Source organism: Nanorana parkeri, unplaced genomic scaffold, assembly GCF_000935625.1.
Source record: "Nanorana parkeri isolate BGI_ZX_2015 unplaced genomic scaffold, ASM93562v1 scaffold403, whole genome shotgun sequence".
NCBI lineage: Eukaryota > Metazoa > Chordata > Amphibia > Anura > Dicroglossidae > Nanorana > Nanorana parkeri.
In genome coordinates, this window is record NW_017306671.1 from 1,035,195 (window position 1) to 1,061,440 (window position 26,246).

The following is a 26,246-nucleotide window of genomic DNA, read 5'->3' on the forward strand; positions in this document are numbered from 1 at the left end:
GATCCATACATAAGCTTCTGAGAAATGGCACAGAAAGTGACCCATTCCCACATGCTTCCCCAGTGTTTGGTCCGGTCACAAGAACAGGGGATGCATGAGGAAGCATTATATGTCACTTAATACTAGCTCTAAGTATCACTGAACAGCTCTGTAGTAACAGGGGTGACTATTGACTCTCTACTCAACATGCTCTACATTCAGCATAAGTAGTTTTGTGCAGGGAGCAAAAGAAGGGGTCCTAAATGGGGGAAGGGGATGGTTTAAATAAGTGAAATGTACCCAAAAGTTTGAATTAGACTATCTTCCAACTTTTTTTTTGAGCAATATACACAAGGTGATAACTAGCAGAGGGTATTAGATGATATGGCAGGCAGAAGGCAAGTTCTGCAATAGCAGATAGGGGACTAGATAAAACAATGTGTGTGCATGTCGCTGAAAAGAAAAGCTGATTCTTATAATGACTGATTGTTTTTTAACAAAACTATCAATGCCCAGGGAAATGAGAGTGTAATTTTTAAAATTGATGCGGCGTAACAAATAAAGGAGGTTTGACCCAAATTCTATAGCTTTCAAATGTGTAAGCATGGAGGGGTTGTTACTACAAACTTTGTGCCTGTAGAAAAGAATTACATCATCATTCTTCTGGATATACCCATATACTGGAGAGTAACAGATGGCCAATTTCATTGTTAGCTGCACATAGAAACGCAAACATATTAATGAACAGTTTCTTCCCTCGATCTCAGCATCTCAACGAACAATGAGACATTGTCAGTAGACCTCTCAATTCACTGCCTCAGCCTGCCAATAAAAAAAACTAAATTTCCAAAGGTGTTTAACATTGACTGTTCATTCCATTGTCTTTAATCCATAGCTGTGTTCATATGTAGGAGTATCTGAAGAAAATGTTAATACACTTTAAGGGCCTATTTACATCTAAATGTGCTTTTTTTTTTTTTTAACATAAATGCAGGTTGGGCACATTGCCCAATTAATGGGCTTCCAATGCTCTGAGAGACAAGTGCATGGGAGGACTAGGTTGGGGAGCATATACCCTCCACTTCTTAAAAGATATGCTGGGCTGGTGACCCTAAGTGAAGATACTTTACCATTCAGACATCAATCAAAGCAGGGCTTGCAGTTGGTGGTCAGTGACAGCTGCTGAAAATTATACATCCATCTACTCCCTATTCAGACCTGTGATCACAGCCAGAAGGAGGTCTCTCAGCATCATCTTCCTTTGCAGCTCTGCAATACCATGTGATCAGACGCTGATTGTCGCAAAGGAAACTGATGTTGAAACATGTCTTACAACAAACTATGTCCTTTTGTGATGCTCACCTCTCACCATGCCCACCTGTCAATCTGGCACCATGATACAGTTTATGTCTGATCCTATACCCTACCATGAAAGGGCTAGTTGGTTGTATTTGACCCAAAGACTCCCAGACTTCCCTTGGTCAGATATGATGGTTTACTGTGTATGCTCCTTGGGGTTCTATTAAAAATGAATGCAGTGCTCTAAAACACGCATGCACAGTTCATTGCTGTACCATAACCAAGGCCGGATTTACACTCTCTGCTGCGCAAAGGCCAGGTTACTCATAGCCCAAAGCAGGGCTAAATGTAGAAAACAACAACTGCATGTCCCGGGCGTCGGGAGATAGGAATTCCACACCCCTGCTGCCCCTCTACTCCCCGCTGCCCCGAGGCCAGGCCTTGGTTGGCCTTGTGGGAAATCCGGCCCTGACCATAACTTAAAGCAGGTATTAGTGCGCAGTAAAACATTCACACATAGTTGTGAAGCCACCCTAACAGGCAGTCTTTATACTAGAAAAATACAATTGTAAAATAAAAAAGAATATCTCTTTAAAGTTTAAAATATAAAGCATGGCTACACTAACCATATAAAGCAGTCTGATATGATTAACCCTATTCCCAGATCCCTGATACTTTGCTAAGGCTCCTGCCTTTCAGGAAGATGGGTGGTCTTTACTTCTATGTCACCATTTTTTGGCTCTCACTTACTCACTGTCTATGACCAACAATGCCTCTAGGGTGGATGTGGTGACATGATGAATGAGGAGACACAGATCAGAGGGCCAAAAAAGCTGCAAAGTCATCAGCGGTAGCATAGCATTGTAGACCCTCAACAGGAAATAAGGGTATAACAGGAGCACTGGCAGGATCAACAAATAAATACTTTGGAATGGCAAGACTATTAATAATAGCAGGTTTATATGTTGTATAATAAAAGCCTGATCTTTATTTCAAAATATTTTGCCTGGAGTTCCACTTTAATTGTGCTCTACCTGTCACCTCTTCTTTGCCTTCCTTGACATTCTTTGGGGACATTGGTCCCTGCAAGTGGACTGTTCTCAGGATGGAGACTCAGTGCCTTCCTTATAATAGAGCCTAATATAAAGTGATTGGAAGCTGCTCACACAATAAGTCTTTCACATCGTATTAGGTTCATCTGTTCTTATGCACTCGCTTCCAGCAACACCACAGAGGCGTTACTACAGAATCCCCAATAACAATTGCTGGACATTCCCCACCTGCCACCTGTGTCCTGTTGCCAGACGGCAAAACAAAACCCGTCACACTTCCAGACAGTGCACTATTTATAGCCTTGCCGGCTTTTGGGAGGCAGGGACAGCACGTATTCTAAATATGCGCTGCATACACCTGTAAAATGCTGTTAGCAGGTATGGGTTAACCTAATAAATAATTAACTGTAAAAACCTGACTCATAATGGAAACACATCTACACAGCCACAAAGCATTAATGCAAATCAGCCTAAAGGTTAAAGAGGATCTGTCACTTTTGAAAATCCTATTAATCAATTAGGTTGATGCAAATTCTGACATTTTCAAATACTGTATGCTGTATTTGCTAGTAATGGCTGTTTTCAAAGCTACCTTTTTTTTATAGAAAGAGTTGGCCTGACTTTTTGCAAATTGGCAAGGGTATAACCACAGCCAAAGAAGTGAAAGTGTGTGTTTACATGGCTTCCCTGTTTTATTACCCACTCCACTGTCAAACGTAATGTAGTGGGGCAGTTCTTTTCCCCTCTCCTTCCCTCCTTTTTAGGGCAAGCAGCTAAGTCTAAATAAATTTAAACCTTGGACAAAATAACAAATAACATATATGCTGCAGTCTGTCTCTAGCATTAACGCAGCAGTCCAACCTGTAACATAGTTTTATCACCTGTTGATCCTGACAATAAATCCATTATTTGTCCAGTAAGAGGCCGAGCTATCCAGAAAACAGGGGCAGTTGAAGGGGCTGGGACAAACCATTATAACATTACCGGTGGTGCTTACAACAATCAGTCTCTATTCATATGGTGTATGTAACCATATGTACTGTATAAAACGTGTTAACTGAAGTTGAGCTTTAACTTGATTGTATTCTACTTAAAGTCCTTTTAAAACCTAAAAATATTTAAACTTCCCTGAAGTTCATCTCAAAACTCATTATGAAATCTCAGCCTTTGTTATTGCTGGCTACCAGATTACAGGTAAAGTTCTGTGTTCTCGCAGTTAACACCTTCCATCACGACATAGGATCTACCATCCTAAGGAGCATATCCTCCATATAGACTTTATACTTATTTTATAACATGTGATTGCAAGAAAGGTGTATTTTTTTGCTGTATTTAAATACACCTCTATCTGCTCCCAAATATACATGAAAGGCACGCAGCGACCCGCTGAAAACAGGGTCACGACCCATTTTCGGGTCACGACCCACCAGTTGAGAACCAAGTCCTTACTTAGATGATCTTGCACTGCAGAATTATTAGGCTCTAGGCACCGTTAAATGTCAAGAAGTAAACTGGTATCTTTCAAGAAAAAAGATAACATTTTCAGGGTACTGCTTAAGCACAATTAACATGTTTAGAAGTTTCCTATTAGATAGAGAATATTTACTAGTTCAGGTCTACTTCTATTAACTGAGATAGTGTATTCAAGATCAATACCATCAAAAAAGGTGTGGACTGTCTGCAAAATGTTCCCAAATATGAAGTCTAAATTCTTTGTAATAGCCCTTGGCAGGTGAAAGTTGCTGTCATTTTCCAGCAATCTGAAATCCTTTTTTTGTATAAGACGCCCACATCTAACATTCTGCCATTACACCACAGTAAACCAGCATAGATTTATGACTCACTACTATGAATTAGTGGCACAGACTTTTCATCCCCACCTGTACAGGAAATTCTAGTCTTAGAACACAGTAATAAGTAGCAAACTTGAAAAAGAATATAATGCTTAATGGACCAGAACAAAATGGAGAGAAATGTTCATTGATAATAACATATCTTTTCTAATTAACAGATTGCTACATGGAATGAAGATGACAAATTGATCCCATTAGCCACTGATGCCCAAGCAGCAAATGAAACCATAGGGGTTCAGAACAGGACGTACTTCGTTACCACCATATTGGTATGTATAATGGTTTAGCATTTAGAATGGTTTTTGCTACTCTGTATTTTTACTAGCAAAGATTGAGATTGTCTGCAGTCTTCCTGCTTTGTCTACGAACCACATTCAATAAATTTTCATTTTTATTCATAAGTGTTTTAAATTGTATTAAACAGAGGTTCGGAATCCACACATAGAAAACGTTTGGTGCTCCCCCCTTATTAAATGGAATGTATAGTAGTTTTAGTCCTTTATTGGTAAATATTTTCATTATTTATTTATGATGGTACGGACTAAAAACATTTTTAGTTAAGCAATACGAAATACTTCATATGAATATTATCAAGGTTATTCACAAAAGGGTGAAGAGTTTTGAGAAGGCAGGAGAAGTGAACAATCTAGGACAACATAGCTGAGCTGGAAAGAGAGCTTAATTCGAGAATTTTTCCAAATCAGCGATTTTGCCTTAGATTGTTCACTTCTCCTGCCTCCTCCAAACTCTTCACCCTTTTGTGAATAACCTTGTATGTGTTCTTATATCTAGCCAGCAGGTTTCTCCTTACCTCCTGTTGTTGTGCCTGTTGTTGACAGAACTCCCTCAAGCTAAATTTTTCACACACAAGTACCAGGCATCTACCCCTGACAATTTCCTCTGACTCCTTTCTCTGACTTCCTTTCTCTCCATACAGCTCTTCCAAAGATTGAATCAGGGACAGAGAGCCTGAAAGGATACATGTTCCTGTGTAATAGCTCTTTAGGTTTGGACAGGGCTGGTTTGCAGGATCTTGTAGACACAAACTCCAGACCACTTTTCTAGGATTATAACCCCTTAAACAGAACAATTCTTAATTTACTGGTATTAATCTGCCTTAGTGTATTGTAACAGTTCATAAATAAGCTTATGTGAAATTACTATATTTCTGTTTATCATGGGGAAAAACATTTATGGGCAAAAACTATAAAAGGTAACTTAAAAAAATATCGGCCCCAGAGTTCTCACAATATTGTGCGATTTGATAGCCATGACCCCCCCCCCTTGCCACTCCAACTCCAATGCTGACACCTTCTCCCCATCTTCCCCTGGGTCTTGACTCCGAAGTCATCTTGATTGGCTGGCCAGGTATGACATAACTCCTGTGCAATTGCATGTGAGTTACTTTGTTCAGGTACCCATGGCATGTCAAGATTGTATAATTAGTACTGCCTAGCTCAGTGTAAAAATAGAAAATAAATACTTGCAGGCAGAGAAGAAGTATTTCTGGCAGAAGAGAAATACAGGATATGCCCCGAATGACTATCTGCTAACATTAAAGGAGAACTATGGGGTCAGTGTTTTTCCCCATAGTTCTCCGTAGGGTAACGGGAGGACACAAACTAGCGTCCTCCCGTTACCCTAAGCTCAGTACACCGCGAGATACAGCTTGCGGTATACTGAGACGCCGCACCTGGAGCGGATCCCGACTTAGATGACGGGATCCGCCCAGCTGCGTGAGTGACAGCTGGCTCTGCCTACCTAGAGGCAGAGCCAGCTGTACCCGCCCCCTCCCCCGTCCGTTCCGCCAGTCAGCGCTGGCAGATCGGAGCGGGGAGAGGGGAATCCAGCCCCTCCCCCTGTCACGGCAGAGAGCCGTGACAGGATCGAGAGGTGAGGGAACCCGGCATGTTTTCCCTCACCTCCCGATCTACTGAGCCGAACTGTGACAGTCTCATTGTCACAGGTCGGCTTAGAACTATGAGGTGAGTGGAAAGCACTCATGTCATAGTTCTCCTTTAAGATAAAAAGAAAAAAACAAAGACAAAATTGACTCAAAGACATTATAGTTTCACTTTAAGATGGTCAGATGGTAGTGCTGCTGTGTTCTGGAAGAGGTAATTGTGTTGCTTTTATAGACAGAAGAGCTGATGGCACTGCTCTGTTGGATATGAGAGTCAATAGTACTGTTCAGATAATAGAAACAATGATATTGCTCTGTTGCGGAGTAGAGTTAATGTTACTGCTTTGTCTTGGATTACATGTCATCTTTGAGCTTGCAGAAAGTAAGAGGAAACCTCTTCAGTTTACAGACACTATACATCACATGACAACATTGACCCTTCATAGTTCTATCCACAGGAAAAAAACCTTTTGGGTAGTGTTGGGCTTTACGTATTTACCAAATTTATTACCATCTTAGAGAACCAGCTGATGGCACTGATGTATTGTATAGGAGAGATCATGACACTGTTCTGTTGGAGAAGAGTACCAATGGTACCAATAATGTGCTGCAAGTGTATGAGCTAATGGCATTGCTCAGTGAAGAGACTATAGTTATTATAACCTCCAAAATCATTAGTGGTCTTGGTCAATGGACTCTGGATCGATGGGTAAAGGCAGCTTGCTTCCAGGTGCATTCTGTTTGAAGTTGAGGTAAGTTTGAGACACTTTTAAGATCAACCACAATTCACTGACAGGTGCATTTGACCTGCAGGGGACCTTGTTCTAAGCTGCATCAACCTGCTGTGCACTGCTTTTGCAATCCCATTGAGAAGCAGTTCTAATGAAACCAATACCCCATAGACACACGCCCTAATAAATATGATATCTTTTAAACGGTTTTGATTATGTTTTCTTTCTATCTGCAGAGGAGTCACTTAGAAACAGCAGCCATAAGCAATCTCTCTCTTCAGTAAATATTTTTAACAGTTTCCTTTGTGGCAAAAGTATGATGAACTGTGTACTGCTTATTAGGAAGGACTAATAAGAAGAAAACAGCTTTATAGATGACATGTACCCTCGCTATGCATTGCTGTAGGTACTATATGTACTGCACTGAGGGAGGACTTCCCACCTTCTAAGGGCTGTTATTTGTGAAAACAAGAGTTTCCCGGGAAACAGTTAATTCCTTTACTTGTTCAGCATCCCTGGCCTGCCAATCATACACCCACAAGGGAAAGATCTATGAAAACTGTGCTTAAAAGAATCCTGTCTGTACAACCCCATGACTTCCACTTAAAGGCTATATTGTTCATACACTAATGTAGTCCATTTTTGCAATAGGGATTGATTTTGTGAGCCAGCTCCTTCCAGTTTTGCAGTTCGTGAAATGAAAGAATAAAATGCCATTATAGATCAGTTCCATGGCAGAAGCTATATCAGAAATATCATGGGATAGAGGGTTTTTACATTTTAATGAAGTAAATGTATTCCATAATTAACATCAACAATACATGCTCTGTACCATACACAGTGGCGAACATAGGGCCCTGGTGCAAGATTCCACCCCCCCCCCCCAAATAAAAGCATTGGTGTACAAAGTACTGCTGAGATTTGTAGTCCTCTATAGAGGCACCTGCTATATAAGGGCACCTGCTATAGAGCACTACAAATACCAGCAGTACTTTATACAGCATGTCCACAGTTACATGGCTACAAATAATAATAATTTTAATTAATTATTTACCTTCACCTATGGCTGGTCTTCAATTGTTTCCTGGTGGGGAAGGCTGCAGAAAAACACTTGTGTCTGTGGGAGACAGCGCGCCCGTATGCTCAGGACCCCAAACCCCCAGCTGATCCACAGAAAGGCAAATACCCTTATAAAACATGGTCCAATTTGCTTGAACAGGGAAAAATGTTCTTCCTGGTCCCCAAAGGCAAATTAATATTATTATTGGCATTTATATAGCGCCGACAATTCACACAGTGCTGTACACAGTGCACATTTACATCAGTCCCTGTAATCAAGGAGCTTACAACCTAAGGTCCCCATCTCACATACATATGAGGGCCAATTTAGACAGGAGCCAATTAACCTACCAGCATGTCTTTGGAGTGTGGGAGGAAACTGAAGTACCTGGAGGAAACTTGTGCAAGCACAGGGAGAACATGCAAACTCCTTGTAGATAGTGACCTGATTTGAACCAGAGACTCCCAGTGCTACAACGGAGTAACGCTAACCACTATGTCACTGTGCTGCACCAGATACTCCCTGGATCAACATTACTACTTATCATTTTTAACAGCCAGTTATATGTATTTGTGTATCTGAAGCACACTCTGTTTTTTTCCATGCAATCTACTTGTCAAGGTGGGTACGTACTGCACTGGTGTGGACCTTCCAGCTACACTGTATAGAATAGCCAATGTGAGAGGGTAGGCTTACCAGAGAAGTGTAGGTTTACAGCCATTTTATAATAGAGCTAGATGGTGTGGCCCTATCGATTCTCTGTTTAAACTCATTGCAGATTCTGCTCACTAGATGGTTAGCAGCTAGATGGTTTGGATAACCAAATTTTTTTTAAATTTGCCTTGAGTTCAGCTTCAGTGGTGCATTTGATAACTTGGCTCCAGCTACCCAAATATGTCCAGCATGCAGTAAAAACACCAAAGGAGACATAAGCTGGCCATGCATGCTACAAAATCCATTGACAGCATGGATGGAGGAAAGCCTGCTGCCAACTATTGTATTCAGCAGTCACTACTCCAGCAGCTGGGGAATACCTGGACAGTGCCTGCATCTGATTGGGTGCAGCCACTGTTCAGATGAGAATTTTCTGATCAGTTTGTCACAAGAAGCCTGCTTTATTATTGTTTACCGTGCTTTTTGTGTCTTGGTATATCCCAATATTGGCCCCTATGGTTTTGTGTAAATTGATAGAGCCCAGCCTCTCCTTCCCCATTACTTTTCACTTTCGCCGTCAATATGTTAAGAGGGTTCTATACATGGTATTACAAGGCTTCCAGAAAGAAATATCTTTACACCTCTAAGAATGACAAGGAGTTTCATCCTTTGCATTGACAAGCCTGCATAAACTGCACTGGTTCTTCTCTACGTCTTCTTGGTAAGTTGGACCCTGCCTGTAGTTTCTACCATCTCAGCAGGTTGCCATACTATCTGTACAGAGTTTCAAGAAGTATGTTCAAATGCATACTTTTGTTGAACAGGAGTGGGGCAGGGGCTTCTCGTTGGGGGTGGATCGCCAACATGGCCACCCATGATTCAAATTTTGCCGATTCCTGCTGTGGATGGGCAGCTTAAAGCGATCTTAAAGTCAAAATGTTTTTAAGCTATTTCAAATGTTGATTGAATCACTTACAGTGGATGCTGCTTCTTGATGTTTAAAAGTTTTAGCTTCTTGCAGAATCAGCTGGTCCCCTGAGCACTGGCCCTGTTTTAGGGTAGCTTATTTCCCTTGCAAGGTCCTATGGAGCCACCCTTGTGAGTGCTAGTAAGCTGTGTGTGTCTCCTCAAACACACAGGCACAGCAAGGCAAGCCAATCCACTGCTCCTTGATCTGTGCTCCTCCGTCCTCCCTCCTCCATGTTAGTACATGGAGAGCTGCTGTAGACTGTGATGTTTCTTGTGATCTTGTACTGGTCAGGAAGATTAAGGAAACTGAGCTGAGAGAGCTAGAGGCAGAAACATGATGGCTGTAAGTGCTTGGGAAAACAAAAAAGAAATACATTGCTGGGTAATGTATATTTGTTTGATCTGGATTCATTATTGAAAAAAAGTTTGAGCGTTTATTACTACTTTAAGCAAGTGCCGGATGGGTAGGAGCGGGTAATACTGATGTCACCAGTTTATTTATATCATCTGGCAAATAGTTAATGACTTCAGAAAACGCAAGGGATCTCTTCCTGCAATAAAAGAGGAAAGTGAAAAATGATTTGCTGTTACACAGAAAAGCCTTAAATAAAAATGATTTATGAAACAAGTTCTGAAAACAGTTTTGTCCTATGATACATTGATGAATCAGATTTAGAAATCTATACATGTCGCAAATATATAAATTCACTGCAGACAGCTTGGAGCAAATCTTCAGCGTAAGTAACTGTAGAGGTGTGATAACATCACAGTCAAGGCTGTGTTTGGACACCATGCTGCTCCAGTTTGATATCAAGTTCTTCCTTGATTTTTTATAAACCAGATTTGTCTATGCCTCGCTCCCCAGACCCCCCTCAGTACCCGACAGCAGTCCATGACTAAGCCTTTATTTAATTCAGATTGGTTGGTTTCTCAAGCAAAGAAAATTGCTTGGAATTTTAATATATAGTTTACAAGGCATGGCTTAGGAACAGACTGCAATCTGACAACTGAGGCAGTTACCATAAAAATTACTTTATTCATGAGCTAGTGTGAATCCTGTGGGTTGTTGTGCCTCGGTTACCTCTGTTTTAATAAAACAGCAAACATCATGTAAGTCTATACAAATGCTGCTCTTAAAGTGTTTGTATACCCAAAACTTTGGTTTTCTGGTTTTGTAAAGAACGTGGAAGGATTCAAACCCATCTCAGGTTTTTATTGCTGTCTGTGTGCCCACTGGTAAGATGCACCCTCTCTATTTGCCCTGGTGACCATTGCCAAGAGGACAGAAACTGATTGAAAATTCAAATTTTTACAGTTGTCACCAGAACAGGAGGAAGGGAAAATCTAGCAATGGGGAAACTTGTTCCAGTGACAACTGTCGAAGAGAGGAATTTCCCCTCGCTTTGAAGATATTTCCTTTTACTTAAAGTAGTATTAAACTCTCAAACTTTTTGTATAATTAATCCACATTATTATTATTATATAGGATTTATAGAGCGCCAACAGTTTGCGCCGCGCTTTACAATATAAGGAAGACATTACAATCACAATACAATGCAAGACAAGATGGTAAGGAGGGCCGTGCCCCTGAGGGCTTACAATCTAAAAGGGAGGGAGAAGTGATACATGAGGAGGTAGCTGTGTGGGGATGAATTGTTTGAGAACATGATGGTTTAGTGGTTAGGTTGAGGTCGGATAAGCTTCCCTGAAGAGATGAGTCTTAAGGGATCGCCTAAAGGCAGTCAAGGTGGGAGATAGACTGACAGGTTGGGGTAAGGAGTTCCAGAGGATGGGAGAGACTCTAGAGAAGTCCTGGAGGCGAGTATAGGAAGAGTTGACAAGGGAGCTGGAAAGCAGGAGGTCTTGGGATGAGCGTAGTGGACGGTTAGGGTGATATTTTGAGACAAGGTTTGAGATAAACAAATAACATTGCCCAGCAAAGTATTACTTTATATTTTAGTCCAACTACTTACAGTGATCATGTGTCCAAACAGCTGGCTCCGAGGCATCCCAAGGCCAGGTGTCACCTGGTGCGGGTACCGTGTGACACCACGCTGTGACGTCATCGCACATGCGCGTGACATCAACACTCCCGTGCACAATGACATTGGCGCGCATGCGCTGCCATTTTGCTGATACCTGCCAGCGGCCATCTTGGCAATGGAGAGAGGAGGGGACATTGGCCCGGTGGGATAAGGTATGCCGCCAGATCCCCTCCTCTTTTGTGCAACTGTCGGGCTCTCCATCCATGACCAAGTGCCCAACTTTTCAGAGGGGACTGACACCAAAATGACTGTCAGTAATCTTGATGTCACCCCCCCCCCCCAATGGTGTCACTCGAGTGCGGGCCGCACCCCCCTAGTGACACCACTGGCTGGCTCCCACTCTCTCAGCTCAGCTTCCCTGAACTTCCTGTCCAGTACAGGATCATAATGGACAGCACAGTCTCCATACAGACTCAACATATATCGTTGTGTACTGTTTCTCGTTGTAGAGATGTAAATTCCCAACTGGACACAAGCAAAAAAAATAATAATAATAAACATACTGGACTTTTAACTCTTCCCTACTCTATCCAAAGTTAGCTCCAACATTTTTGGCTATACATATCCTTTAAAGTGACATTAAACTCTCAGATTTTTTAACATAAAACAATACTGTAATGTGCGTCTTACTGTAATCCATGGTTATTTCCCTTCTCTTTGCTGCTCTTCCTTTTAAATTTGTATCTGTTCTCATGCTGGGCAGAACTTCTGTTTTGCAGCAGACTGCCTTGTCTCAGGAATGGATACACGGTGTCTGTGTATAAGATTGCATAGGGTTGAAACCTGAGCCAGCACTACAGGAAGAGGCCCTGAGCTGAAAAGGGAAGTTCTACCCAAGCATGAGAAGACATGAGGATTTAAAAGGAAGAGCAGCAAAGAGAAGGGAAACAACCATACAGTAAGGCACACATTACAGTATTGGTTTATGTTAAAAAATCTGAGGGTTAAGGTCACTTTAAGTTGATGCACATGGTACAGTCTAATTGTACAATGTCTATACAATATCCTTCAGATTTACCAAACCTATGTAGTGCAAAGCCCTACATGAACAATTAATACAATGTATATCAAATTAGGATAATAAAAACTTCCTGTACCCTCCCTGATTCTTGTTCAGTTGTGTCTCACACACTCCCCCTCCCAGACACTGCACCTCACAGTGGGAGGGTTTTATCAACGGTGGCAGTACTGTCAATCCAGAAAGTGAGCAGGACTAAGTGTGGCCAAGTGCCTATTGACAAACTATAGGCTTATGAATCAGTAGTGAGAATGCTGATAGCCCCAACCTCTGCAACATGTATTATCCTGGTGTAATGCAAGCAGGCACAGCCTACATAAGAGTGGAAACTCTGCTCTGAAATCAGTAGCAGTGTAACATTGATGCCACACTATCACAGGTAGCTGCATTAGGTGGACTTTACTGGCAGGATCAACAAGCATTTGTGGGACTTTGCAAGGTGACTAAGAGAAAACTTTAAGTGCAGAGGCATTTTTTTTTAAAGGAGACCATATTTTGATTGCTGTCAAATTGTTATCTGGAAGGTTTTTTGTTGCAGAAGACATGCTATATCTCATCTGCAATAAAACATTTTGCCTGCCTGCTTGCAAACATTTTTAGATTGCGCACAAAGCTGTGCATGCACATGAACTCCCACAATCGTCCATGCCAGCCAGTCAAGATGGCTAAGGATGTGGACCTGGAAGAAGACTGAGCAAAAATGTTAATGCAGATAAGCAAGCTCACAGACGTTGCATTGTTGGAGCGGAGGTAAGTTTAGATCCCCTTTAAATTCCTTATTTAGAAAGTATAAATGCCAATATCCATTTCCTTTAACCATGTTTTATTAGGGTGCTGCTACAGCAAGCTGGATAGCAACCGATCAGATTTGAGTTCACTGTAGTCAGTTCTGGTAAAGTTGAATACTGAATGTTAAGGTTATTAATCTTTGGATGCTTCTTTGGTCTTTTTCAATAGGAATGATTCAATTGTTTTTTCTTCCATTTTTAGGAATCTCCCTATGTTATGTACAAAAAGAATGCTGATGAATTTGAAGGCAATGATAAGTTTGAGGGGTACTGCGTCGAGCTGGCTCAGGAAATCGCCAAGCATGTTGGATTTAAGTACAAACTGGAGATTGTAAGGGATGGGAAATATGGAGCTCGTGATTCAGACATGAAGGCATGGAATGGAATGGTGGGGGAGTTGGTGTATGGGGTATGTATATAACAGTTATGCTATGGTGTTTACTGAGTGCATTTTATGGCTTTATTATCTCAGTTATTATATTAATGGTCATGCTGACATAAAGAAAAGCCAATATGACCTGATCTCTCAGCAACATGATAACATGGATATTTTATTCATTGTCAAGGACATTACACTTTCCATCATGACCTGCTTGTTCAATAAAAATCATAATTCCATTACACTTTATACAAGCATGAGACAATACACCTGACCACTGAACACAGTTTTAGTACAGTGGGAAGATATAAAACACATTACATCCCCAGCATGGCCTGATCTTTAGATACCTATTGGTCAGAAACGGACGGACATTTGTCCGTTCACATTAGATTACCCCTGGTCCGGCACGATCCAGTCCGTCAAAACGGATCAATGATCTGTCTGTTTTACTGGACCCAGCCGGAGCCAGTTACACGCGGCTGCCCATAGACTTGCATAGAGCGTCCGATCGGGTACGATTGAAAAACTGACAGACGGACCTGATCGGGCCACTCATGTGAAAGGAGCCTTACAGCTTATATGTACTGAATGTTTTTTTTAATTATTCATGTCTGATGCACCTACAACCACAATTACACAAACCAGTAGATCCATAATTGATAAAATGAGGTCTATGGCTGCATGTGCACTTGGGCGCATAGGTTCCATTTGCAGAGTTAATGAGGCCAAATACACTTTCACCTAACATCAAATGGTGCAATAACTCTGACCATGTCCAGATATATATATATGTCTTTCTGGCAGTTTCCCTTTGATGGTTCTGCATCAGTATCACCTTTGCTGACATTTGTGATAAAATGCTTCCATCTGTGTGTTCACCTTATGCAAGATTGATATTGATAGTGTAGCACTGTGTATATATAATAATAGATGTCAGGGCCAAGTTAGCTTATACATCACTGCTGAAATCAGAACTGGCAAATATATTCAGCTGTTAAAGTGAACTTGTCAGCGATGAAAAACTGAGACAAAACAAGTTGGCAACCTAGAGACACCACAGAGGCATAGAATATGAATACTTCCATTATGGTAATTGGCCTGGTTGCTTTTTCATATCAGGAGCATAGGTATACTTTGGGTAGCAATGCTCCTTTTTCTTCACAGTGTCTCAGAGGACTTTTTTTATGTTTTGGTCAAAGTAGAGGGATGTTGGAATCCCTGTCATATCTTTATTGCCTTTTGGGTCCCCAAAATTATTATTATACAGGATTTATATCCTGTATAATAATAAAATGAGATGCACCGTCCTTTTTTTTGTCGTGGTGACCACTGTCACTGGACCCGAATGTAAGGGAAAATCCAAAATTTTGAGTTGTTAAGAGAACAGAAATAGAGGTGAAATCCCCCAATGACAACAGTTGTTCTGGTGACGACTGTCTATGAAGAGGAATGCCTCACCTTGGAGAGGTTTTCTTGTTTTCAACCACACAAGAAAACTCTGTGAACTCAGAACTCAACTCAATGCAGATAGTGTCCCAACTGGTAGCCACATGCAGAAGCCCTTTGAAGTAAGGTGAACGTGCTAAAACCGCTCAGCTACTGTGACACCAGGTATTAGCGGAGCCAGAGCGAAAAATTTAGTTAGGTGAAACTGAACTTCACATATATTCAAAAATAAATAATGTACATCTGAGTAGTTAGGTAATGTTAAACCCATGTCACATCTTGGTCCCATTCAAAAGGTTTCTCCAAAATTAGTTAAATCTCCTCTTAGGCGGTTCTCACCAAAACAAGATTTTCCCTCTATTCTTGTTCATGTAACAACTCAAAAGTACTGGTTATGATGGTCACTGGGTCCTCATTTGGACAATAACAACTTGACAGATGTTCTACCCCTTCCTCAGTCTATCCTAAACAAAAAAAAAAGGTTATGGCTTGAGATACACTTTAAAACAGCCTACACTGAAAGTTTGTGTGAACTGGTTAACCAAACTGGAACTTCTTGTTCTACATTGTTGTTAGACATGTTACATAAACAGCACAGGGTTTGCTTGAAGCCTAGAACGTATCATTACCATAGAGTACCCCTATGTAACGGCAACCGCCGTCACCGCTACCCTGGGAAGAGGGGGGCACAGGTTTCTGCCTCACGGGACGGGCCGTCTGCGTTCCGGGGTGCGCGCGTATCTGCTTCCGGGTTCGGACGGCAGGGGGGGGTTCCACCGTGGCACGCGGAAGTGCTTCGTCTCGTTCGGCGGCTCCTCCCCCCGCCTCTTAGCCCTATATAAACGCCCCAGTGAGACAGTATGGTGTTCCAATATTGAAGACTGAACGCCTGCTGTCTCAAACTAGTCCGGGAGTTCCATCGTAGATACCCAGATCGGCCTTCTCCGACAAGGAACCCCGGAGGTGTTCCCTTGAGGAGGGGGTTCTGTAACGGCAACCGCCGTCACCGCTACCCTGGGAAGAGGGGGGCACAGGTTTCTGCCTCACGGGACGGGCCGTCTGCGTTCCGGGGTGCGCGCGCATCTGCTTCCGGGTTCGGACGGCGGGTGCGTTCCACCGTGGCACGCGGAAGGGCTTCGTCTCGTTCGGCGGCTCCTCCCCCCGCCTCTTAGCCCTATATAAACGCCCCAGTGAGACAGTATGGCGTTCCAATATTGAAGACTGAACGCCTGCTGTCTCCTGGGACCCCCCATACCATCCAATACTGCTACCTTCTACAGAGGACATATAACGGACTCCACTTGGACCCCCAGCTCCTTCTGCTACTCCATTGAAATCACAAGTACCCTGGCATATTGCTCACCATTGAGTTAAACTAACTGTGTGTACAGAGAAGCTCGATTAGCTTGCATGCTCCATCTAGTGGTCTTTTTGGAGAATACACCTTTACCTCTAAACCATAGCTGTTATCTATCCTAACCTAATTGACAACCTGAACCTTTACAATTTTTGTTACTGTTACATGTGATTGGGGTTATGCAGTAATAATCCCATCCAACTCCCCGTTAAGATTGGGAGTGAAACCAGGGTTCCGTCTGATTGGCCTCCGCAGTTGTGATCCACAAAACCCCAACCTCACACCAGGTGTTACACCCTACAGCAGAGAGTCGGTTAAACTAATTTCTCCAGACTCCTAAAGCTTCATTTTGATTTTCCTATGAGCAGATTCCCAACAGAAGACTGTGAATGGAAAGGGAATATCAATGTGTTATTTATTCATTCAGTTTACACAACGAATTGGAGTTTATACAGCAAAGCCTGACTGATTACTATCTCCATTCCCAAAGTCTGCTCAGCACATCCCTCCCTTTTCTCTCCAGTTTTTTTCTTTCTTTGTCCCCCTACGGCTATGGACATGTTCTTGCTTCGCCTCCCTCGATGGGAGCTGGTAACCATGGCAACCCCTGAATGGTTCCTGGGTTGCGGCCTGCAGCCATTTTGGTAACCTTTCCCATTCTCACATGTTCTGTCTCAGTGGGTGCAGAATTTCAGCACTTGTCTTTGACAGTGAGCCTTAAGGCTAATATAGTGTCTTCTCCTTGTGAATCCCTGCAATGCTTAGCTTGCCCTTTGGTTTACGCATATAAATGGGTTTAATTATTCTAAATTATTAGGAATTATTAAATCTCAAATGTCTCTTTACTGCAAAAAAAATCTGCCTGTTTTGACATGATGGGTCATACTTAGTTAAATTCAGAGGGAATTGCAAAATAGTCTACTTAATAAAAAGCTTGAACCGTAAAGCTCAACTCCAGACATTTTTTTTTTTAGTTTTGAATACAGAGAGAACAGGTTAGAACCTCTGGCAGCTATTAAGCGCTGTGTGTGTTCCATTGAGAAGATTTTTCTATCAATTTTATCAAGTTAAACGCGATGGAATATATATTAAGGAGCTGTTTTACCTGCCAGAGGATTTATTATTCCTGTCCATCCAGTCTTGAGAGTTACACAGCTTTATCACAGTGTACAGCCCTGTCAGACAAGGCTGCTAACAGAAGTCCTGATATTTCTCTGCTGCAGTTAAGTAATACTTACAGATCTTGTCCCTTCCTTAGCCTGTGACAGGACAGTGAAATGAAACGCAGCAGACTGATGGGCTAAATTCTATGTAACTCTGCTCTCTCCAATCAGCATGCACCATGCTCCAGTTGTGCACAGCAACACAACTGATGGGCTCTTTGTTCTGCTTTTCCCTCCCCTAGTATGATCTCGACTGTTGAGGGGCTGTAGCTGGACTACAAGAGGCTGGTACCAAGTCAATTTCTGGAAGTTAAAAAAAAGCAGCCCTGGCTGCAGTGCTAACAGTCTAGAACTGGCCCTGAGTAGTACTTCTTGTTCACCACAAGATGTCCTCAGTCTTCAGAGTTTGACAACATCCCAAATTTGTGTTGGGCTCGATGTTCGAGCCGAACGTGAGTTCGACTCGAACATCGCTAGTTCGTGTGTTCGCCGAACACACAAACTATCAGGGCGTTCGGCGGGCTGTTTGCCCGCTGAACGCCCCACGAGGCAATAATGGCTAAAGGCTTGCACCTGATCACAGGTCAGGACACAGAGAATTGTGAGAGCCATGATTGGGCTGCCCAATCATGACTCACCTGTTACAACGGTAAACAGTTGGGTGGAGCTAGCTGTCACTGCTAGGTCCGGCCAATTGTTTATACGTTGCCGGCATCTGTTCGTCGAGGCGGACGGGACGGCGGTCGTTGTTTTAAAAAAAAATATTTCTATTTATTTTTTATTGTTTTATTTTTTATTTTGCCGAGTCGTCATCGCCATGGACAACGCTGGACGTTGTGTTTGACCCTGGATTTTTAATTGACCCTTTTTAAAAAAAAATAAAGAACTTAAGGTCAAAAATCCTTTTATGTTTTTTTTTTTTCAAATAAAGAATTTTTGATGAAAGTCTGGTGTTATTTAATCTTTTTTTTAGGTCCCTCCTAAATTTTCCTACCAGACTTTTTTTTTTTAAATGGGGTCCCTCCTAACATACCTACCAGACCTAAAGAGTCTGGTACTGTTTGGGAGGGGGAACTGCATGCTTTTTTTAAAAAAAATCTTTTTTTTTCTGTAGAAATGTCAGTTTTGCTGCAGAAGGTTCTACACATCGTGCAGATGCGCACATTCACAGGCAGTTTAAGAGGACCCCTCAGGCACGATATTTAAAGGAATTTTTTTCATGGATTCATTTCCCCCAGGGCAGTACGCGAATCCCCATACACTTTTTATGGCCAATAAATGACATATAAGGATTCACAATGGGGACATTTGATTTTCAATGTTCTACCCCCATAGACTTTGAGCATTGAGGTTGAGTTCGAATTTGAACTGAACAGGTGGGTGTTCGGCTCATTATACCCCAAATGAGGTATGACTGTGAGCGCAGGATGTCATGGTCCGCTCCCTGAACACATTACCCTACACTCACTGTATTGCAGGAGAGGGAGGGGCTGATCATATCACTTCCGCATTACTCTTTGCATCATTCAGGATACTGTTGGCATTGCCTTCCGGGTGGGGGGTGAGGGTAGCACGGAACCCGGATGCTGAGCATTAAAGCAATTAATTTGTATGAAAATGCTAAATTAATATATGATGGAGCCCAACACCCCCTGAATAAACACACTTAGTGAGAGGTAGAAAAAAAAAGATAATTGAAAATATGCGATATTTGGGATCCTCAGCAATCCCGGGATCCCGGAGGAAGGCCCAGTGACATCACCGTGGGCTACAAAAAGTGGCCAGCAGCAGGGGTATAAAGTAAATTTGTCTTCAAATGTTTACTTTGGCTAGAAGAGGGGGGACTCCTTTTACTGGGAGGCTACTACATAAGCTTTGCACTGTGGTTCCTCCCACCGACCCCTATGTAACTACTGAGTCATGTAGTGATTTGGGGGTCAGTGGGGGGGAAGCACATCTGGAAGGAAGTGTCCGATAGCAGCAACACCAAGAGCTTGCCAAGAGAGCGGAGTTACAACACACCACCTGCTGGATAGGTACTGTATACAGCTGCTTCTTTTACAGAGTAGTTTCCTTTTAGTTTCTTTTCAGAGATAATGGAGGTTACTTTAAATTACAATGCAGATTTAATAGATAGATAATAAATAGATAAAAGGTACATTAATTTTCAAGCAACAAAGACACAGCCATTGCTTGACAATCCAGAAAGGTTTTATACTCATGAAGTGCACTTTAAAAAAAAAAAATGCACTTATCTTTTTTACCCCCCTCCCTTGACCTAACAGCTCCTCCAATGACTAATATCCTCCTAGACATCCCCTGACCAGGAGACGAAGGTAGACGAGCCCCATAAACTTCTATGAGGCTTTACTGCACAGGAAGGAAATGTCAGCAGACACAGAAGGCCAAGGACATCGGATTTTGGTAAGTATACATCTGCGGAGTGGGAGGGTGGAATCTGTTAGGTCAGGAGAGAAGGGCAAAAAGAGTAAGGGCACATTGTCTGCCAGTGCCAGCGTTTACGGGCATACACCATGGTACAGCGTTTTTCTGTCCATACTTGCTGTGGACAGAAAACTACAGCAGCTGCTCAGGGCCTGATTTACTCTCTCTGCTGCCCCAAGGCCAGGTTCCTCACTGCCCACCCCTACCCGCCAAACCCCCCCTCCCAATAGGGAATGGCAGATCTGAAGGCTGCATACAATGTCACTGAGTTTACTTGTACAAAACCAGCGATATCTTTCCCACTGTACATTTAGCTCTGCTTGCCCAAAGCAGGGCTAAATGTAGAAAACAACTACCCGCCCGGGCATCGGGAGATAGGAATTCCACACCCCTGCTGCCCCTCTACTCCCTGCTGCCCTAAGGCCGGGCCTTGGTTGGCCTTGTGGGAAATCCGGCCCTGCAGCTGCTTCTCCTGGCGTACAGGCATATTTTACCCTTTATAAAAATATGCCTGAATCTGCTCTGGAATACCCCCGTGTGCATGAGCCCTTCAAATACACTTCCCATCTTTATAAAATGCAAGACATTTGACTTTAATTTGGATTTTTTGGGGAGTTCTTGTATTTCCATATTACTATTACTTCATAAAATATTAAGTGGATGATTACTGCACGCTGTATACTATATCTAAACTATGAAGCAAAATGTGTGATTATCTTTAGAACTGAGAAAGCGCATGTACAGCCATATTTTAGTGGCCTGTCCTACAAAAACAAATTTGACAAGAAGCTGTTTGTTATGTAAAGGTCTGAATGCCTGATGTTTTCTGCAAACATTGCTAACAGCATGAGACTTGCTGTGTGGAAGATTACACAATGGTGTCATTTTAATGATATATGTCTAGAAATTTTTAAAGGAAACTTGTACTGAAACAATATGAAGGCTACAATTGTTGACTTCTGAAAATGCTAGTTAGAGTGATCTAGTGGCTTTAGTACTGACCTTGAACATGTAGGTAGATGAGGACTTTTGGCTTCACCCTGACTTTGCAATCAGTAATTTTCTTTGAGGTCAGTGATTCATTGAAGTCAGGTATTGAAGCCAGAGACAGCTAGGTAACTGGTACTTTTAGAAGAAGATCAGTATTGGCACCTTCTGCACTTCTTTCATTACAGGTTTTCTTTGAACTATATCGAAAGTCAAAGCTATTATATTCTTTTTTTAATAGAGTACACTCTTTTGCCTTTAAAGATGTACTTTAAAGCAGACCTTGCAAGGCCCAACAAGGTCCGCTTATTTTGCAGTCCCCATCTGTTAAATAAAAAATATATAGTGAAAGCAATAAAAAAAAACTTACATCACAGCTTCTTGCTGCCAAGTTCAGGGGGGCTTAATTGTGCCTTCTCATGGATCCTGGAAAGCTAAGGATCCCAAATCCTGTGAACACAGGACTAGAGTGTCTTCTCATAAGATTATTATTATTATAATACAGGATTTATATAGTGTCAACAGTTTGAGTAGCGCTTATACAATAGAGGAAGACAGTACAGTTACAATACAGTTTCAATACAAGACGGTTAGGAGGGCCCTGCTTGTGAGTAGAGATGGGCTTAATGTTCAAGCTGAAGAACTGTTCGACATTGCTGGTTCTTGTGTTCGGCGAACATAAGAACTATCAGGGCCTTGGGCCGAGTGCCCCACTATGCACTGCCCACCGCCTGGTTGGCTAAAGCAATGCACCTGACCACAGGCCAGGTGCAAGACTTTGCCCAATCACAGCACAGTGCACTGCGAGAGCCAGGAAAGTAATGATGACTTTGTCCAATCATGGCTCATAGCTACAGTAAGTCCCAGCCCCACACTATATAAGGCTGCTTACACTGCAGCCTTATGTAGTGTTTTAGCAGAAACGATCTTGCAGGCTTCTGATCATGAACGATCAGAAGCCTTTAGACATCTGATCCTGAAATGCTGCAAGATCAGTGTCACTCTGGTTGTTATTGGCTGTTCTTAAGTTTGAAGCAGCCTAATAATAACCACAAATAATTAATTGAATTATCAAGCAGTAATAGAGAGATTCATTCACAATGACTGCTTGATATAATTAAATAACTAAAATAAAAATGTAAAAAAATAAAAATAATTTTAACAAATAAAAATGATATATTTAAATATATTTTTATACCATCATTATTATAAAAATTAACTCCTTACAATAAAAATCTGCAGTTGAGCGGCAGATTTGCTTTTTACCCTAAGGGGTTATTTTCTTTAATTTAACCCCCTCATGGCAGTAATGTTCAAGTTATGTTTCTGTCACTAAGTGTGACAGTGACATTGTATGCCACGTGACCACCATTAGCTTTTAGAGAAAAAAGATTAAAATGTTATGTTTTAGTTTTAGGCTGAGAAGTACAGAAACATTTCTAAAATCCTAGGGATGTGCGGTGTTTCCAAATAAAGGACAAATAAATGAATTTATTGAATGCATTTTTTTAGCTGTGATTTTTTTCTAAAAAAATATTACAAATCAAAACAAGGGAAAAAGTGTTTTCTTTACTCTTTTTCCTCAATTTTAATATTGTATTTTCCCCAAGTGAGGCATTAGGTACACATATGTGATATAAATATATAGCCCTATCTGTCAAAAAAAAAATATAATGTTTGTGGGTGAACGTAGTATATTGATGATGTTGAAGAATCACGCAGCAAAAATGTAAAAAGTGCTTCAGTCATTTACAAACAGAAACTAAAAACAAGCTCAGTCATGAAGGGGTTAAATTTAATTTAATTTTATTTTTAAAATTTTCAGTTTTGCTGCAGCAGGTTCTATACATTGTACAGATGTGCCACTTTACAGGCAGTTTAAAGGGAACCCCCCAGGCACCATATTGCAAGAAAGTTTTCATTTGTATTGTTTCACCTTAAGCAATGTTAAAATCACTGCTCCTTTAAAAACTGTATTTTTTAAAAGTGTTTTTTTGCATTGATTCCTGTCCCCCAGCGCAGTACCCGAATCCTCATACCCTTTTTTGGCCAATAACTTGCATATAAGCTTTCAAAATGGGGACATTTGATTTGACGAGTTCTGGTCCTATAGACTTTCATTGAGTTATAAGTTCTTGTGAGAACTTTTTCCCTGTTCTAAAGTTCTTGTTAGAACCGAACTCAGGTGTGCTCAGCCCATCACTGCTCTCGAGAGCTTACACTCTAGTAGGAGGGGCAAGTGATACAAGGTAATAATTGTGTGGGATGATTTAATGGAAGAAGTAAAAGACAGTTATTATGTCAATGTGGATTAGGTTTGCCTGAAGATGAGTTTTCAAGGATTTCCTAAAGGTGGACAAAGTAGGAGATAAGACGATTGGTTTAGGGAGTTCCAGAGGACACTAGAGAGGTCCTGGAGGTGAGCATGAGAGAAAGTGACAAAGGACCTGGAGAGCAGGAGGTCTTGAGGGTAGCGTATAGGACGGACTAGGTGACATTTTTAAATGAGATACGTGATGTAGCTGGAGGCATTTGGAGGTATTTTAGATGTTATTCGTTGGCAGAGAGAGACGGTGGACATTGAATGGCTGGTAAGGTGGATGAGTCTGGCAGCAGTATTCATGATAGATTGAAGGGAGGGGTGGGGGGTAGTAGCCATTGTAAAGTTAGGCCAACAAAGAGGGAGTTATAGTAGTCAAGGTGAGAGATTACAAGGGAGAGAATTAGAAGCTTTGTTGTCCAGGACCTGAGCTAACCCAAAAATCAACGGTGAGGCCCAGTGACGTCACATGTGCCTAAATTAAGCATTTTTAAGCTGTAGCATAAATTAAGCATTTTCTAAGGGAGTTAGCCACAAAGCTGCCGAAGACAGCCGAGTGAATAACCCAGCCGAAGTTCGGTCAGCCGAACATGCTCTGCACGTTCCGCTGAGCAGCAGAGCCGAAGTGCAGAAGGACTTTGACTCGGCTGATCCAACATCTGGATCGGCTGAGCCAAAGCTCATAGGGGCCAAACGGCAGTGAGTGAATAGCTGAATGTCACCGAGTGGCATTTGGCTTGGTTATTCTGCTCGGTACCTCTGTGGTACCGAGCAGAATAGAAAATCAATGAAAAAAGCTGATTTAAAAAAAAATAAGAGAGCCGAAGGATTTGGCTCCTTTGTGAATAGCCCCCTAATGTTTTCTTCAGATATTGTATTCATTTATTGTTTTTACTGGGATTTGTTTTTAATAAGGGGTTTGGGTGGCTTACAATTTTATGCAAGGTCCCTTGTAAGCTTACCATATGTTAGCGATTTTTGTTGCTACCTTCTGGTTGGCATTAGCTGCAAGTTTCTATGGTGTTCCTACTGAGCCAAGCAGAAAAAAAGCCATTCCAGGTGAAGATCATAAGTGTTAGAAGCTTCTAGAAGTTAAATGTTCATTTAATGTGGAAAACATAATTTCACATCAATGCAATATTTTTTCTGTAAACTGCACATTACAATGAGAAAAGTACCCTACAATAAGATAAAAGTATGCACTTTAAAGGAGAACTATGGGGTCAGTGTTTTTCCCCATAGTTCTCCTTAGGGTAACGGGAGGACACAAACTAGCATCCTCCCGTTACCCTAAGCTCAGTATACCGCGAGCTGCAGCTCGCGGTATACTGAGACGCCGCAGCCGGAGCGGATCCCGACGTAGATGATGGGATCCGCCCAGCTGCGTGAGTGACAGCTGGCTCTGCCTATCTAGAGGCAGAGCCAATAGACTCAGGACTCTGCACCGCAATAAACTCAGGACTCTGCAATGCAATGGAGTCTACATTACAGATTTTTGACCCATAAGTCTATATTATATGTAGAAAGCATATGTTGAAAATGCAATGCACCATGCAGCAAGTGTTGGGGTCCATGCAATATGGATTTTACTAATTTAACCACACACTGGTACATTTATTCTGAACTATTTTTTTTTAAATCATACAATATGATTTAATTAAAAATCTTATTGTATGATTTATAAGGTAGTACAGAACAAATGTAGCACCTCATGGTTATATCAGTAAAATCGGTGATGCATTTACATTGCATGCCCCCAAACACTTGCTGCATGGTGCGTTGCATTTTTAACAAATGCCTCTGTGTATATTATATGTCGAATGCATATGTTGCAAATGCAGTACACTCTGCAGCAAGTGTGCGGGGTCATGTAATGTAAAAGCAATAACGATTTTACTAATATAACCATGCATTAGTACCAGGGGCATAACTAGAAATCACAGGGCCCCATAGCAAAATTTTGTTTGGGGGCCTGTGATTTCTAGTTACACCCCTTGCAGAGTCCACCTGAGACTCCACACAGCCCACCTGAGAATGACCCTGCAGAGCCCACCATAGACTCCCTTTAGTGCGCTCTACAGGGTCTCAGGTGGGCTGGTCACACCCCTGCACAACTCTCTCCTGTCAGCCCCAATCCGCTGTCAGCTTCCTCCACCACTGGGCCCTGCCTCCTCCCCCTCCATGGTCGCCGGTGGGCCCGTCTCCTCCTCTACCGGGCCCTGCCTCTTCCCCCACTGCCGACGCTGGCTTCCTCCACCGCAGCTGCTGGCTGTTACTAACTCAGCAGCGGCTGTGAGGAGGAACGCGCCGCTGCACAGATCACTGACAGGTTGTCAGTGAACTGAACAGCGGCGCATTCCTCCTCACAGACGCCAGTGACAGCCAGCAGCGTTCGATGCCATAACGACCCAGGCAGCCCGCACGGCATCAGATGTTCCTTCTCCTGGCTGGGCCCCCCTGTGCCGCGGGCCCCATAGCTGCCTCCTGGTTCGCAATGGCGATAGTTCCACCACTGATTGGTATATTTGTTCTATACTACTTGATAAATCATGCAATACGATTTTTATTTAAATCTAATTGTATGATTTATCAGGTAGTACAGAACATGGATAAATTAGTAAAATCTGTATTGCAATTACACAGCATATTACTAAACACATGGACTGAATATACATTTCAGCACATGTTTAGTGATATGCCTGTAAATACAACACAGTCCAGAATCTTCCTCCCCAGTCCTGCTCCCAGACCCCAGCCTGTGTGCTAAAGACAGATGTAAAGTTAAATACAGATAA

General features: G+C 42.1%; 1 protein-coding gene across 1 annotated transcript in view; it reads left to right on the top strand.

Moving 5' to 3' along the window:
- Positions 1–26,246, top strand: part of GRIA1 (glutamate ionotropic receptor AMPA type subunit 1) — a 236,637-nt gene that overhangs the window by 155,615 nt on the left and 54,776 nt on the right. Inside the window, 4 exon segments of the mRNA XM_018559555.1 lie at positions 3,260–3,279; positions 4,063–4,068; positions 4,342–4,452; positions 13,554–13,760. Of these exon segments, the coding sequence (XP_018415057.1) occupies positions 3,260–3,279; positions 4,063–4,068; positions 4,342–4,452; positions 13,554–13,760 (344 nt within the window).